Below are 16,400 nucleotides of genomic sequence, written 5' to 3' on the forward strand. Positions count from 1 at the left end.
GTCACGGATTACGGTCGTGCGCCGCTAATGAAAATTTAACGTCCCCGACTCGACATCCAACTTCGTTGATAGTATAGTTAACTTTTTTTTCCAGGGACAAAGTAGGAGTCGCATTCTTTGGCTTTGCCCGCGTAAATATCATTTACATCCATCATGTCACAGCGAAGAAATAATAGAAACCAGCTGAAGCGCTCCTCCAATGGCACCAGCACTACCCCAGATGAACTTGGTAATTTGGTGGAAATGTTCCCAGACTGGGAATCTGATGATTTGGCATCACTCTTGAGTGAGCACAACAACCTTGTGGAAGTGGTGATTGATTTGATCGTAAACAATAAGGTTTCGAAATGGGAGCCTAGTAGAAAGGAAGTGAAGAACAAGAAGAAGGACAAAGAAGAAGATTCCAATGGTCAAACCACGGTTGTAGAACACCAGCACCGTCCCAAGGATCCCATTCCCAAAAAAACAGTGAGAAAACGGACGCAAAATCCTCCATCCCAGACATCGTCTCAACCTTCCAGTCATACTTCCACGCAGCAATCACAAACCCCAGTGAAGAGGGAAGCGTCATCTACTTCTGCCAGTGCACCACCAGGCAATTCGTGGGCAGCTGCCTTGGCAAAGGATAAGCCCAAGCCCAAAACTGCTACTAAGGAAACCAAGGAAGTTAAGGAAGAACCCAAAGAAAAAGAACCAAAAGAACAAAGAGAACCCAAGTCGCATAATAAAAAGACTGGCACCAAGCACCAGCCAAGACAGGAGACGGCACCAGAGCAAGTAAAAGGATACGGTTGTGGAGCGAACCCGCTACCAGTACAAGACATCTTCATGGTGCCAGTGCCATTGCGCCAAAATCCAAGCCTAATGCCCAAAGCCCAATGAAGGCTGCACCTGCTGCGTCTGAGTCACACTTGGAAGAACAGTCCCATGGCTGTTGATGAGCCCGTTGAGGAAACTTCGAGAACCGGTTGTCCAAAAAAGAGGCTCCAATTTCCTGTAACCCGCTGCACAATGTAGTTATTACCACAAAATGCCGAAAGTTGGACAATGTTGGTGTTTTCTTTTGGCTCGTTGGCTTTAGACGAGTCTTCGTTTGAGTATCAGCAACAGCAGACCCAGCAAAGCCAAAGCCAACAGGCTCAGCAAAGCCAACAGGCTCAGGCTCAACAGGCTCAAGCGCAGGCTCCAGTTCACACTCAACCAGTTCAAAGCCAGACTCAAAGCCAACCAGTTCAACAGTCTCAAGCTCAACAGCAACCTCAACAACCTCAACAACAACCTCAACAGCAAGAAGAACTCCCCAAGCAACAGCCCCATCCTCAATACGACTACTACTCGCAATTCCAACAACAGTTTCCCCAGCAAACCACCCAAAGTATGCCTGGAGCTCAGTTCGTATACCCTGGTATGGACTACAACTACACTCAACAGTCGGTGGCTTCGCCTGCTGCCAGCCATGTTTCGGCTGCTTCGTACCAATACGCCCAAGGTGGTCAAGGTCAACCCACTAGTCAAGAAGGTAATGTGAGCACCCAATCACCCGTGGTCAATCCCTCGGTTCTTCAGCAGCAACAGCAAGTTCCTGCTGCCCCATATGGTTACCCTTACTACAATTACTACTACAACACTCCATTCTACGGTAACGGTGCTGGATTGCAACAAACCGGTTTCGGAGCTATTGGTGCCAATGGTACCGGTTCCAACGCTCAAGGTGTAAGCGGCTCTTCTGGTTCAGTTTCTGGAGCCGCCGCGGGAGTGGCTAGTGGTGCCGGTGCTGCTGCTGGTGGATTTGTCAATGGATTTGGTAACTCGCAATATTACCAACCCAATCAATTTGGAAACAGATATCCATACAACTACCCTCAACAGCAACAACCACAGCAACCTCAATTGCAACCCTCGCAACCCCAACAACCTGGTCAAGCAAAGGACAACGAACAAGTTCCAAGTGGCCAGCCGCAACCACAGCCTCCAATGCCTCAGTATGGTGCTTACCAACAATATCCTCAGTACGGATACCAGGACAATTCACAATACCGTGGATGGTACTAGACTAGCGAATGCATGGGTTATGAGAACTCTTCATTTTCACCTGTTCATGTTCATTTTCATCTCTTTACTGTTCATCTTCACTGTTCACCTTCACTTTCACCTCACTGTTGCATTGTGCGGCTCGCCTGCACCAACTTCCCCTCAGTAAATTCCCGCACTGTCCACCGGCGTGCGCGCGTACATCCCAGCACTAACAAATATATGTCAGTACAGCAACCTCATAATTATCCGCCCCATATTAAAACCGCCCCTAGTTATTTTACACACAAATTTGTTAGCACATAGTTAAGTATGTATGAGAATTTCGATTATGCGCGCGGCTGGTAAAAATGGCTGCAACTACTAAATTGGCAATTGTGGTTCCTACTAGCACCTTTGAATGAACTTACACCGTCTACTTGTCGTGCTGAACGGTTCGAGTGGTATTTGTGGTTGACACCGTGTTTTCGAGAAAAATGGTGAGATTGTACAAAAACAACTTTCGCGTGTCAAGCTACCACACAAGTACCACAATAGTGGCCTACAAGTTTATGGTGTTTCTTCTACGTGCTACACCAACCCCTATTCTCACAAACAGTGGATTACCGCAAATTGCCCCGGCTGGCTCACCACTGAGGCGGCAATTTCATGTGCCGCAAATTAGGGGTGGGTGCACCGGGTGTACCAGCCAGCCCACGAGAAACGCGTAAACAAACAACAACAAACTAACATAGTTTACCATGGCTGAGAAGAGAAAAACCACCAGAAAGAAGAAGGACCCAGACGCACCCAAGAGGTCGTTGTCTGCCTACATGTTCTTTGCCAACGAGAACAGAGACATTATTAGAGCCGAAAACCCTGGTATTGCCTTTGGCCAAGTTGGTAAATTATTAGGAGAGAAGTGGAAGGCAATGAATGCCGACGAAAAGGTTCCTTACGAGACTAAGGCCGAGGCTGACAAGAAGAGATACGAGAAGGAAAAGGCAGAGTACGCTAAGAGAAACAGTGCCTAGGCAGTGATGTTTACCGTGTATACTAAGTGTTCAGTATGTTTGTATTAGTTAGTTGAATGTTTTCGTTCAGAATGTAGCCACACACACACCATAGCAGGATACGCAGCGGTTGAGCATCTTTCCCACGTCGTCATACTGGTCATACTGAGCCCGTTGAAGAATGGTGACTGGAACAATGCGAGGTTATCAAGCCCGTTAAATTTGAAGGAAATTATTTTTTATTCCATATCTCTTTCATTCAATGAACTGGTGCTGAGAGCCTCACTAACCATCAGTACAGCGTACTGGACCTTGTCTGCTTCATCACCTGGATGAATGCCAGAATATGAATTGGCTGCGAAATGCATAAAATTTATTAGTACATAGACCAATGGATAACATGGTTTCTTATTAATAGATCATGGACCATCCAGATCATTATCCATTGGTGAGTCATATAATGTGTCATCTTATCATATCATGTGTTGTTGAATGTAGTCACCTGTGCATATTATGTCGATCAAGTCTCTATCAATTCATGAATGGTCCTTTTAAAGTGAGCCTCGAAGGCATCGATGGTTTCTTCTCCGACCAAGTCTACTAAACCAGACGCAAATCCAAAGCATATGTTGATCACTCCATTAACGGAGATGCATGAAAGTACCAAGTTCAGTGTCATTCCAGTTGATTGACTAAACCAAGCAGAAGTAGCAGACCAGTCTCCACAAGAGATATCCTGAACGCCAACGTTGGAACAGTCCAAAGTCTTCCAATCAGTCAGGTCTCGCTGCTTCTCCACAAAACTCCAAGGGTTGACGTAGTTCAAAATACCTCCAAACCTGAAAGGGTATCTGGAAGCGATATCGTCAAGTAACGTTTTGCTTGTCTTTCTGAGCGGTGAATTTTTGTCAAACCACTTACCAGTGGATGATATTGGAGCAACCAAACTTATAGATGTGGACATGCAAAGGCCATATCTGTTCACATATTCTGGTAGGTACCTTCTTCCATTGATATCAATGTTGATTCTTGACGAGGTGTTCTCCAAACTCAATTTCTTCTTCACTGTCTGCTGAAACGAGTACAACGTCAAGGTGGTTAAAAGAGGCGTAAATGTCACTTTGTGGGCTTTGCAAAGTTGGAGAAGTGGTCCAGCCAAATCCTTCGTTAAAGAAACTGGTCGGACGCAAGTTTTGGGGACTGCCGTACCTCGACACCCAGATACAAACAAGGGGTTTTGGAACAAATTTGGGCCACCCCAAATGTAGGATTGAAGAAATTTCTTCACAAAAGAAGGCACGCACAATTCATAAAATGCGATCCGAACCGCTTCAAGAATGGAAAGCTTATACAAAGACAGGCCCGAGAAAGCTCCACGAGGGATCCTACCCAAGCTGGGGGCATCTTTCTCAAAGTCAAACAAGACTGGCTGATAAGAAAGATTGGGCGATTTCCAGCATTCGTTCAATTCCTTAACCAAGTCCTTCATGAATAGAACACCACTTGTTCCATCAAAAAACGTGTGATCACAATAGAAACTGAGAATCTGGGTTTTGGAATTCTCAAACACCACCAATCTCCATAACGGGAGCTGGTCACCTATTGGACAGTATCTTTGGTCAAGCAGGGTAAAGAACTCACCGTCCAATTTATCAAACTTTTCAAACGAGACTGCCGTTTCAAATTCAATTTTCTTGAGGTAATTAACCTTAAAGTTGAGTCCCTTGCACTTTTCATCGTCCGAATTATCATCTCTAAACGCATTAGACGAAAGATTAGGCGTCTTTAAAATCATGGCTCTGAGAGCATTTGACAATTGTGTGGAATCTGTTTTTCGATTAAGCTCTACCGAGATGTTGAAGTTTGTATAAAACTTCTTGGTGCCCCTACAGATGTAATAGCGCTCTAGAGCATCTGGATCTCGGCCGTAGTTCATGATAATACCTTGATTGAGTTGAAATCAAAGATTAAATTTCGCATCCATTCGCATTAGATGCAGGCACTGGGGCTTTTTTCATCTGATTACCCCTAATTCCCCTAGTGATCCTAGTCTCATTCTATCGTTAGCCAGCTCTCCCGTGGACAGGTTTTTAAGCACTAAAGTATTGTTTTCAAATAATCATACGTCAAATTGATTTGAATGCAAAATCAAAGTAGACTATTTCGATAGCAACTTACAACAAGAGTATGAGTCTTCAAGCGACCCGCTGAGTACTACAGTCCTGGCGAGTCATATATTGTTGAACCCTTCTATCAGTAGTTTGGGCCTGCCCTTTTTGTCTCTCTGTCTCACTTTCGCACTCTAGTCCCCTACCTTATGTCAGCCGGGCCGTTTCCATCCTCTACTCCTAATGTTACCACTCCCCTACTACAACGACGATCCCAAGTCGTTTGCGTATCCCACAGTACACAACAGATGGCCCACAATCATAGAGGGCTGCATTGAGGATATCAAGAAAGAAATAGATAATAATTCTACTCTTCAGTCTTCAGGTGAAAAACTCATAGATTCCTTTAAGCAATTGTTGGATGATTTTAAGAGTGATAAAGTTGTCGAGCCATTCGATGAGACTTCGAAGGGCACTCCGAAAGAGATCTTGGCCCGCTATAACAAATCTCTTCGTCGTTTGAACGAAATGAAAAAAGTAACTTGGTTGACTGGTCCCTGGTTATACTTGGAATGTTACTTGTACCAATGGATTCATTTGCAAATGTGGTCTTCTGACGAAAGTCACTGGCACACTTATGATATTTTTGAGCGTCTCAAGACCGAAACTTTCCGCCAATCTTCGGACGGAGTGATTGAATTGTGTAAGCTCTACCAGAAACTCAATGGAGAAATTAACACCGGAAATCTCGATGAAGATGCTTTCAAGCTTGTGTTCAAAGAGCTCATTGACGTGTCTTTGTGGGGCAATGCCACAGACCTTTCTTTGCTTGCTGGAAATGTTACAGCAGATGATATCAAGTCTGTGCAAGGAGCAGAGGCCAGAAAAAAGAACGAAAAGAACATTTTAGTCAACGATTTTGAAAGTGCTTGGGCTCACTTGAAGTCCTCCAAGTCTCAAAGGATCGACTTTGTTCTTGACAACTCTGGTTTTGAACTTTTCACCGATTTAGTATTGGCATTGTTCGCATTGGATTCAGGTTTGGTCCAAGAAATCGATATTCATTGCAAAGAGATTCCTTGGTTTGTTAGTGACACCATGCCTAAAGACTTTGATGCTCTCGTATCTCAACTCGAGGATCCATCTTTCTTCAAAGAACTTCATGGAGACGAAGCACTCACCAAGTTTTCCTCAGCATTGAAGAAGTACTATAAAGATGGCAAAATCAGAGTGCAATCCCATCCATTCTGGACCACCGACGCCAACTTCTGGGACATCGTCAGAGAAGACGATTTATTTGCCGAGTTGAAAAAATCTGACTTGATCATTTTCAAAGGAGACTTGAATTATCGTAAATTGACAGGCGATATCCACTGGGACAAAACTACTCCTTTCAGAACCGCCATCCAAGACTTGGCTACCTCGGGTCTTCCAATCTTGAGTTTGCGTACTTGTAAGGCTGACGTTGTAGTGGGCTTGCCCCAAGGTGTCGATGAGCAGTTGATCGAAACGTATAAAAGTATGGGAAACGAAGTTGGAGAGTTCTGGAGCTCTTCCGGTAAATGGGCTGTGGTCAGCTTCAACAAGTGAAATAGAGCATAAGTTGAGATCTATTCTAGGACTGTTTGTGCCAACATTGAATTTTGAGTCATGTCTTTCATGGCACCTTATTTTCAGAGCTCTTCTACTCTTCTCTTCTACTCTTCATCTCATTCATGTCCATTACTTAAATACACTAAATTACAACTCTCCTGCCTTTCTAGCATTACAGGCCACAATCTTAAACCGATCTACCGAGAGTTCATTGTCATTCAACATGTCACCAGAATTAGACACATCAGTCAATTTAATCAACACATTTTTGATGATGAATGTCCATACATCATCGCAGAATCTATAAGTGTGTAAATCTCCTTTAAAAGTCAACTTGGACTTGGCAATTCCCAGCTCGCTTTTGAGCAAATCAGAAATTACTCTATCAAAATTATTCAAAATTTTGTTAGCAAGTTGGGGCTGGATTTGTTGATCGGTAATCAACGAGTCTAAAGCATCTGCCAAAGTCGTCCCAATGGTCGCTCTACGATATATTTCATAGTATACTGGCGCACTCATATTATAGCCGACCCTTTTATACTCCTGAAATATGAGAAATACAAGGTGGTACTGCACACACGCCAGCGTTATTTTATGGTCTGTATTAACTATGATATACCTAAAGCTCGTCTTTTATCTCTTTCAACCAATTGTAGTATTCCAAAGTAATCTCGTTTAACTTGACCACTGCCAAGGAATCATTGGTTTGTGATTTAACCAACCATTGATCTTCAATGCTCTCAAAACTTTGAAGACAGTTCAAGATCATCAAGTAGAGTTCCAACACTTTGAGTTTATACTGCTTTATATCTTCTGATTGTTCACTGGTACTGCTCAAAAGGTCTGGCTGTTCGAGTTTAAAGCGGGTGATAAACATATAGAGCGCTTCTGCTGCTCCTCGTTTATCGGTTAGTTCCGTAGGATCAACTTTTGTTGCGGATCCAAGTAGCCTCCAAGAATACAAGTATTCGTAAAAGGTGAGAGCAGATGCCAACACAAGCTCATTATTTGCCAAGTCCAAGAGCACAGAGTCAATCAACAAGTAGTTGTCGCGATACAATTTGTTGTCGTTTGGTGGAAAGATAGTTGAAATGGAACCCTGGGAAATAAGTCTGCTGAGGTACCGTTTCATCAAATAGTTGTAATCGTATTCGTCAGCAACAGGAGACAAATTCTGCAAACTTTCATAAACAGACTTGTAATCTTGCAAGTAAAGACCCAACTCGTAGACGTTCAAGTATGCATCATCCAAGTTGAACTTGAGATGCTCAGATTTCACAACTTGCTTCAGGTAGGAAATAGCCTTCTGCTCAAACAGTAATGCTGCTTTTATAAACTTCGCTTCAGCTGACGAAGTGGAATTGGGCGAGATGATATTCTCGTGAGAGCGATGACGAAGAACCTTGGCTTGTGACTTTGCCAAAGCGAAGAGGGTATGATAGTAGTTGGACTTCTGTGCCGCGGGATTTGAAGACGAAGCGAAAACTGCATTTAAGAGATCAGATACCTCTTTTTTGTAGTTTAGACGGTCCTCAAGTGGAGCGTCTGTTTTGTTCTGCTCATTTTGAAGAAGCAGCGTTTCAGCAAAGTCTTCAAAAGTCGCACGAAAGTTGTCAACATCATCTGTAAGCAAGTAAACCAATCCGATCAAGATGCGGTCAATTAGGCGATTCGGATTCAAGCTTTTGATATAGTTCTTCCTTACCACCTCACCATTACCACGATTGAGTAATTCGATAACCACATTTAATATGACTTCATCGTAAGATTTGTCTAGTTTCTCGACAAGGTAATCGAATGCTCCAGCCATGTCACCCCCATTTATGAGTTGTTTTAATGCTGGAAACTTGTCTGCCACAGAAATCCAGAATACAGAATTTTCTGGTTTGCTGAGACTGTGGCTTTCTAGTTCAGTACCTTGGTCGTTGAAGCAGGTGCAGAATATATGCTCAAGCATGGCGTATGACGATAATCTTTTGACGATGGCATTGAGCAATTCGACTGTCTCTTCTCGAGGATCAAAAAGTAGAAAGATTATTGCCATGTCTATAAGAATCTTTTCGTGCGCATCCTTGATATCTCTTAAGGATGATATGGCATTAAGCCTTAAGAAAGGTGATACGCTAGAGTCTGAAGCAGTTCGCATTTCTGTGTCTTCTTCTCTGGTTTTGGAAAAAATCATCTCCCGAATAGTCTTTAAAGATACTTCAGCCAACCTGTTCTGAAAGTCTATAGCCTCAGTGTCGTCGACTTTACTCTGTATGAATTCATCATAGAGTTCTGTGGCCGAGGAAGAGCTAATCTGTCCTCGCTCTAACAATGCCTGGCAAATTTTGAATCTTGACTTGTTGGAAAATTTCTGCGTCAAAGATGAAAGAATTGTGGCCAATTTTCCTTTCTCAGAATCTTCCAGGAAAACTGAAAAGACTTGGAAATCATGAGGTTTTGCGAAAAGACTGAATGCATCCACCTGAAGGGCAATTGATTCAAAATTAAAATCTTCAGTATATTCAGCAAGCGATAAGCTCTCTTGACCCGTCTTGCGAAACTGGTCACATAAAGAAATCAACTTGAGCCATGTTGCCTTTTTATCAACGCCCTCCATGGCAGATATTGTATCGACGGTTTCGTAAATCAGCTGTCTAATGGCTCTTCCCCCATAAACGATGTCTAGATTAGCATGTTCCCGAAGCACATTCATAGCTGTACGAAGTATAAGGCAGTTGTATTTTCCGGTATTGAAAATTTGATTTTCAAAGAATTCGGTGTCTTGGAACGAAGTGGTCAATGCTACTGTTTCGGAACCGCTCAATGTCCACTGCGAAAGTTTGGGGGGTTTGTCATTTTCTGCCAAGTTCTTCAGGTCGTATATCGTCAATATAGATGAGTTATTAGATTTCCACAAAACAGTAAAGTTTCCTTTTTCAAACTTGAGTGTGAAGTCCTGAATAAACCAGATATCATTGGAAAAAGGACTATCTGACGGGGCTCCATTGATTGTGGGGGACAGGAGTTCAACTGTATGTAAGATTTTGTAGCTCTTTTGGTCTTCTTTCAACGGGCTTACGTCCCAAAAGTCAATGGAAGTTGAGTGTTTAGTTTGCAGTAATGAGTGTACGCCGAGAACATTACCATAACACTGCAAATATCGAGCTGGACCAAATGAGAGCCATGTGTTTGTGTCTTGTGGGTGAATTGTACGTTCTCTCAAGAGCGAATGTTCCTTCAAGTCCCAAAACTTGATGGTCTTGCTGACTGTGAGCGTCGCAATGAGAGATTTAGATGGATCTGGGACTATGGTAGCGTCTATAGCCGCATTGGAGGAAACCCCATCGACAGTCAAGTCTGCCCTTCCGCTCTTGAAAATGCCATCGAGAATACCTCCCAAGTGAAAATGAGCGCTTTCCTCACAGTTGAAGACATTGAAATCGGCGAGCACCGACGACCTCTGGAAATGTAGAAGGCCCCCATCTTTCAACGAGACCACCACATTGCGCTCGTCCAACACACGCAAGCAATATGGATTCGACCGCAACTCGAAAGAGTAAGGAACGGATATGTGACCCCAGGACTCAAACTGGTCCAACGTGAGAGGTCTGAAATTTTTGGTGTTGTGAAGAAAGTCATTCATTTCGATCCTCAAAGTTATCCAAAGGTAATTCTCGTCAATCACGTCAACGACCAAGTAACCTCCTTCCTCACCATGGTAAACGGCATCGATACAATGGGGATAAACCTGGCTTGGTAGTAGCAATGAGATGGTACGACACTCGAGTTGGAAAGGATTGGAGATGCAGATGGGGGTCAAGGTGATGGTTTTCAAGTCATTGTTCAATCTCCACGAGATGTGGTCCACCATGTGAGTAGTTGTTGCAATTAAACAGCCGGTATATGCAATTTGGCTCTCGAAGTATTCATGGCTTTTCAACTCTTTATTTGTACTTGGGTATTTGAGTGGAAGTCTCAAGACCGTATTGGGCAAGTGGTCGTTGAGAGCACATACAGTAGAAGCCTGGGACATGATGGCACCACTCCTAAATCTGTACTTGTGACAAACAAGTTGAGAAGTTGTTTTTCGTTCGCGACTCGAATTTTTGAATTTCTCAACAGGCGAGAAACATTTCCATTAAAGGCGCATATGTCATCGACTGTGTTCTATCGGTTTCTCCACCAAAAGGAGCAGTCCACCGTGCATTTCGACGGTACTGGTATCAGTGTCTTTGATCTAAAGCACGAAATCATCGAACAAAACCTGTTGGGGCTGGGAACAGACTTCAACTTGCGACTCTACCATTCAGAACAACCGGATTTGGAATATGAAAACGACCAGGATGTTATCACGAGATCGTCTTTTGTGTTGGCAAGGCGGTCGCCTCCCGGTCTGAAGATCGGGTTCATAGGAAACGCTTCCAGGTACGTCAGTGGAAAGCCCAGAGTCAACAAGAAAGCCATCCAAGGAGCTGCTGCTGCCCCTGTAAACCCTGTGAACACTGTACCTGTCAACGAGAATATGACTGAGGAGGAAAGAACAAAGGCTATGTTTGAAAACCAATCCAATGTTTGGGCACAAATTCAAGACGATCTCTCTACACATAAAGTCATCTACAACAAGCCTGCTGCTGGCCCCACCAATCCTGAAGACGTTCCTCCGCCAGGATACATGTGCTACAGATGTGGTGGCAAGGGACCACTGGATCAAAAACTGCCCCACCAATACTGATCCGAACTTTGAAGGAAAGAAGATCAAGAGAACAACCGGTATTCCTCGGTCGTATTTGAAGACATTGTCCAAGGAAGCGGTTGAAAGACTACAAAGCAGTGACAGTTCAGTGACCACGAACGAGAATGGAGACTTGGTGGACCAACAGGGTAATACTTATATGATTTCAGAGACAGGAGAATACGTTCTCACGATGGCTGATACCAAGACATGGCTGACATATCAAGAAAAGCAACAAAGTGCAGCCATGAAAGCCAGGCGAGAATATGATGAAAAAATGGTAATTGCTGCGGAAAAAGACCAACATCCTTTGTATGTGGACCCATTGCTGACTAGTAGTCGCAAGTTGTTGGCACCACCCATTGTCATGACGCCGTGTTGTCAGGATGTCAGCAAGCTCAAAAAGTTGCGTAATTTCAACTACCATCAGCCTTCTCTTGAGCTGACGCTTATTGACAACGATTTCCACTGTCCCAACTGTGATCTGGAAGATGTATTTATAGACTCGTTGATTCGAAACGAAGAGTTGGAAAAAGAAATCGAGGCTTACGTCGAAGAAAAAGAAAAGGAATTGGGTCTCGAAAACCCTTACAAGAGGAAATCTGAAGAAAATGGACTGGATCCTAAACGACAACGCCCAGCAGGTTCTATGCCTGCTCCAGCAATGCCCTATGGCATGCCCATGATGATGAACCCTAATATGCCAATGCCTCCACCAATGATGTTTGGTATGCCTCCAATGCCCCAAAGTAAATAGCTATAGAAGTACAATACTTACATCATTCTGTCGTTGCAGCCGTTGGTACTAGCACTACCGAAAATTTTTCATATAAAAACCAAAATTCGCGAGTAATTTTTCAGAGCATCTTGACGATGTTTCTCCTACAAAATTTTTATTTCTTGTAAGTCTTCCAGTTGCAATGAGGATGATCCAAAAATTTTCAAACTAGAGTTTGTGACTACGGAATGATCACAGCGCCATATGCATGGTTAACTGAGTTGCTCATTTTCTTGGATTCTGGACTAACGCAATAGGTAGACGAAAACTCATTTGAGTTGTTCAATAGGTATGTGATAACGACAACTTTAGATGATGACTTAACAAAAACAAAGCTGGAATTACTGGCTGAATCTCTATGATTGACAAGTTTTTGCACTATTTCTGATTTACCAAATTTAAACAAAACACAAAACTAACAATAGGTAAGTTTGCTTCCAACGCACAATGAGGAATTATTGCACTGGGCACTGAAAGCCATGAGTGATAACGCATTAAGGTGAGCCTCAGAAACTCACCGTGACTGAGTGGAACTATATTTTTTCTATGGGACCAACTAACCACAAGTCAATACAAATTTCTTAACGAAGATTTATTGTAAGGTAAGTCCAATTTTTTTCCATTTGGTACAAGATGATCTCTAAGATGACGAGTCAGATCCGGGATACCCGCTGATGACAACACTTATTTTAATACCATTCATGCCTTTCTGATACCAAAATGCTATAATGAATGCTAACAACAGTCATATTTTTTTCTCTCTAATGTGAAGATCGATATCTTCTAACGATACAAGATGAACTGAAATTTTTTGACAAGCATATGTCTGATTCTTAGGAAGAAAATTTTCGATCTGATATCAACAAGAAGATATATAAGATTTTTCCATGATCTCTACGCTCACCTGGTGTAGGTGTTATGTAAGAACTATATGTCCAACACACCGAGTGCCAAGTATATGATGATTTACCACATTTCACGACGGTCTACTGCGTTTGGGAACTTGTAATTCCCTTACCTTGATGATATTCTCGGCCTTGACCGGCCGTGGTTCCTGAAACTTGGCACTTGTTGTGGAATAGACAACGCCCGCCCTCTATGTAGTATGGTTCAATTGCAATTTAGAGCCTCAATTAGCCATCTTTTAAACTTTGCATCGATACCTCGCATCGGCTATCGACGGCATTTGTTCCTATTTAGGTGCGCGGCGCTTCGATTTCTCAAATTCTACGCATCATAGCTTCTGCCTAGATAAGGTATTGTTTGTGGTATGAGACTTCCAGTTCCCAAACTCGGCCACAATGACCTGAAGGAAGTGAAGAAACCTCTGAGCACTCAAGCCGCTTCTCATAATGTAACTAAATCAGCTCAACCAGACCAAAATCCGCCTCAGTATTCAGAAGCTATTAATTCCAATTCGGACTTGGAAAGTGTTTCCAGCTCACAGCCTTCCTCTCGGAGAGCCCCAGTCTCGCGGAGAAGCAGCAGTAATGTTTTGCGTGCAATGGCAGCACCCCTGTCTGGATCTTCGTCTGGTGGAAAGAAGACACCCCAGCGTAATGTCCCCTATAAACCATCGAAAGAGCTTCAAAAACACATCGATAAACTCGGTACAGACGTGAATGTGAACGCAGATTTGACCACTACCTTGTCCGGTACAAGGACAGAATATTTCCATGTTCTACCCTCATTTCAAATGTTCCAGTCAATTTTAAAACGAGACGATGCTCAGTTCAACGAAAGTTTAAGTGGTGAACCTCCCACATACGAGGACTCCAGAAGCGCATCTCCAGTACTTTCGCCATCTCTTTCGCCTCAGACGTCTGCAACGTCACAATCGGGCCATGAAAACCATATCGATGGTCTTCTTCTGTCTACGGCTGATCGACTCAATGAGTATCAGATGAACGACTCGGCCTACCAAGAGCAAAACTTCTACTTTGACGACTCAAACGACCAGCCTGGTCCTGCTTCTTCAACCCCTAGGTACCGTGGTATCAACGAACCAACAGATACTTATGGACACACTGTTCTCGACAATATTGATCGCTTGCCTAAAAGCCATTCTTCACCCATTGATGTTCAGATCTATGTGACAAAGAAGGTTCCTCTGCCGAACCAAAAGAACGAATTAGAGACAAGACTCAAAGAATATTCAAGTGGAGATGTGGTCAATGGATACATTATAATTACGAATACTTCCGATTCAGTGGTCAATTTTGGTCTTTTTACCGTCTCCTTGGAGGGAACCATCAAGGCTACAGAAAGAATGGACAACGATGGCACCCAAAGTCCCCATAGGTACAAGAAAGTGTTGATGAAAAAGTTCTTAAAGATGTATGATTTGAATGCTTCGTATGGCTACACCCACATTCCTAGCAGTGTCGGTGTAGAGTACAAGGAATACACTCGGGATAACGAAGGGTGTATCTTGGGATTGCCGAATGAGCGAATTCTTCAACCTCATCAAAAGTACAAGAAATTCTTCACCTTTACTTTCCCTGAAAAACTTCTCGACAATAACTGTATGCACCTGATCCTACCCCATGTTCTTCCTCCTCCGAGCTTTGGCTTTGACAAGAGCAGTTTCTACCATCGTGGAGAAAATGTCAGCTTGAACAAAGCTCTTGGTTATGGCTATTTGGATATTCGTGGAACTCCACTTCTCACCAGAGATTACAGCTTTGATGATATTAGTGTCAGTTATGCCATCGAAGCGAAATTCATTGACAAGATCGATGCCAAGGATCAGAACGAAGCAGTTTTCGAGCATGAAATCAACGACCCCAGTTCCGATTCCAGCTATACCATATCTCGCAGCCAGCAATATTTCTTGCGGTTCATTCCTGATATCAAGGAGCAAATCCTCGACTATTACAATCAGGGTTATCAATATGGATTTGAGACGTTTGGTACTCTTGGAATTGGTGGAAAATTGTTCCATGATTACATCCACCAAAGCACCTGGCAAGCTATCAAAGATCTCAACCACCAGATAGAGAAAGAAATTGATACTAAGCTTAACAAAGAAGCCACCCAAGATGAGCTCAAAGAATTGAATTTGGTGGTTCATTCCAATCACAATAAGTTTGCAGAGCAACCTAATTTCAAGCCCCAGTTGCTGCACCAGTGGAGCGAACAGCGAGACTATCTCTACTATCAAGACCAAAGAATGATTGGAGGATACTCTAATGCCATCTATGGAAAGAAAAAAAAGAGCATTTTGTCGTCGTTGACTTTGATCGGAAGACTGAAATTATACGTCCAGGTTCCAGACGGCGTAATACCATACACTTCTCCACGGCTCTTGATGAAGTATAACTCCTCAAATTCAGATGACAAGGATGGCTCCATGACTTCGTTAACTCCCGTGAGTAGCACCAGGGAAATCCTGGAGCTCTACAATCGAAATGAAGAAGACTTGTTACGTTCGGTAAATATCACACTTCAGTTCACAGCCAATGACAGTGCCACCAGACCGCCGCCAATAAGCTACATTGAGGCTAATGTGGTATGTTGGTCCTACAATTCTGAGTACCCATTACCTGTGAAATTGTTGTATGATTTCTACTATGCCCCACCGTGCAGAAAACCCGAAGATGAATATCTGGAAGTTGATGAAGTCGAAATCACAAGGTCAAACCTCCAGTGGGTTAAGGACCAGGTTTCCCACTACATTTCCTTCTTAAAGGCTAACAAGACATATATCTCACGAGATTCGTATCTCTACATGAAAGCAATGCAGACGTTGGGAATCAAAAAGGACACCGTGAAAGATTTTTTCAAGACAGTGACCCATTCCAGTCACCCACAGCTTCTTTCAAACGAGCTGGGATGGAAAGCAGAACAAAGAGGTAAAAAGATAATTTGGACCAAAGACATAACGGTGCCGCTTTCTACAATTAACAAGAATAATATCACATTAATACCCAACTTTCAAAGTTGTTTGGTTGGAAGATCGTACTGTCTTCAGGTGGTGGTCAAGTACAAAGGCAGCGGTGGAGATCAGAATGAATTTGCCGACAACATCATCAAATCTGAAGTTCCCTTGGTGGTAGGGTAGAAAGTGAAAAATCCTGCATGTCCAGGTCGTGCGTTCTACCAATGAGTCAGAAACGGGTAATTTTTTCTTGCACGACTCATTAGCCGCGATTCGCAATCAGTAATTTTCAATCAGA

At 43.1% G+C, this 16,400-nt stretch overlaps 9 protein-coding genes across 9 annotated transcripts; 6 read left to right on the plus strand and 3 right to left on the minus strand. All coding sequences in view use genetic code 12, as the record gives it.

Annotated features, from left to right (window-relative positions):
* Positions 1-153: 153 nt before the first annotated feature.
* PGUG_05243 (DNA damage-responsive RNA polymerase-degradation factor) lies at positions 154-882 on the plus strand (the record flags this gene model as incomplete). Its single annotated transcript, XM_001482173.1, has 1 exon — positions 154-882. The coding sequence occupies one exon, from the start codon at positions 154-156 to the stop codon at positions 880-882; it is 729 nt and encodes a 242-aa protein (XP_001482223.2).
* A 165-nt stretch (positions 883-1,047) lies between these two features.
* On the plus strand, positions 1,048-2,052 carry PGUG_05244 (uncharacterized protein; the record flags this gene model as incomplete). The annotated part of the gene is made up of 1 exon (XM_001482174.1): positions 1,048-2,052. One exon carries the CDS (start codon positions 1,048-1,050, stop codon positions 2,050-2,052), a length of 1,005 nt encoding a protein of 334 aa, XP_001482224.1.
* A 719-nt stretch (positions 2,053-2,771) lies between these two features.
* On the plus strand, positions 2,772-3,044 carry NHP6A (high-mobility group nucleosome-binding protein; the record flags this gene model as incomplete). Its single annotated transcript, XM_001482175.1, has 1 exon — positions 2,772-3,044. One exon carries the CDS (start codon positions 2,772-2,774, stop codon positions 3,042-3,044), a length of 273 nt encoding a protein of 90 aa, XP_001482225.1.
* A 499-nt stretch (positions 3,045-3,543) lies between these two features.
* PGUG_05246 (uncharacterized protein) lies at positions 3,544-4,959 on the minus strand (the record flags this gene model as incomplete). Its single annotated transcript, XM_001482176.1, has 1 exon — positions 3,544-4,959. One exon carries the CDS (start codon positions 4,957-4,959, stop codon positions 3,544-3,546), a length of 1,416 nt encoding a protein of 471 aa, XP_001482226.2.
* A 415-nt stretch (positions 4,960-5,374) lies between these two features.
* HRT2 (putative methyltransferase) lies at positions 5,375-6,721 on the plus strand (the record flags this gene model as incomplete). The annotated part of the gene is made up of 1 exon (XM_001482177.1): positions 5,375-6,721. One exon carries the CDS (start codon positions 5,375-5,377, stop codon positions 6,719-6,721), a length of 1,347 nt encoding a protein of 448 aa, XP_001482227.1.
* A 150-nt stretch (positions 6,722-6,871) lies between these two features.
* TOA2 (transcription initiation factor IIA subunit gamma) lies at positions 6,872-7,243 on the minus strand (the record flags this gene model as incomplete). The annotated part of the gene is made up of 1 exon (XM_001482178.1): positions 6,872-7,243. The coding sequence occupies one exon, from the start codon at positions 7,241-7,243 to the stop codon at positions 6,872-6,874; it is 372 nt and encodes a 123-aa protein (XP_001482228.2).
* Positions 7,244-7,343: 100 nt separating this feature from the next.
* Positions 7,344-10,745, minus strand: PGUG_05249 (uncharacterized protein; the record flags this gene model as incomplete). The annotated part of the gene is made up of 1 exon (XM_001482179.1): positions 7,344-10,745. One exon carries the CDS (start codon positions 10,743-10,745, stop codon positions 7,344-7,346), a length of 3,402 nt encoding a protein of 1,133 aa, XP_001482229.2.
* Positions 10,746-11,280: 535 nt separating this feature from the next.
* PGUG_05250 (cleavage polyadenylation factor subunit) lies at positions 11,281-12,201 on the plus strand (the record flags this gene model as incomplete). The annotated part of the gene is made up of 1 exon (XM_001482180.1): positions 11,281-12,201. The coding sequence occupies one exon, from the start codon at positions 11,281-11,283 to the stop codon at positions 12,199-12,201; it is 921 nt and encodes a 306-aa protein (XP_001482230.2).
* Positions 12,202-13,492: 1,291 nt separating this feature from the next.
* PGUG_05251 (ubiquitin-ubiquitin ligase) lies at positions 13,493-16,285 on the plus strand (the record flags this gene model as incomplete). Its single annotated transcript, XM_001482181.1, has 1 exon — positions 13,493-16,285. One exon carries the CDS (start codon positions 13,493-13,495, stop codon positions 16,283-16,285), a length of 2,793 nt encoding a protein of 930 aa, XP_001482231.2.
* Positions 16,286-16,400: the final 115 nt, after the last annotated feature.

The sequence above is a fragment of the Meyerozyma guilliermondii genome, genomic scaffold, assembly GCF_000149425.1.
Source record: "Meyerozyma guilliermondii ATCC 6260 scaffold_7 genomic scaffold, whole genome shotgun sequence".
Classification (NCBI taxonomy): Eukaryota; Fungi; Ascomycota; class Pichiomycetes; order Serinales; family Debaryomycetaceae; genus Meyerozyma; species Meyerozyma guilliermondii.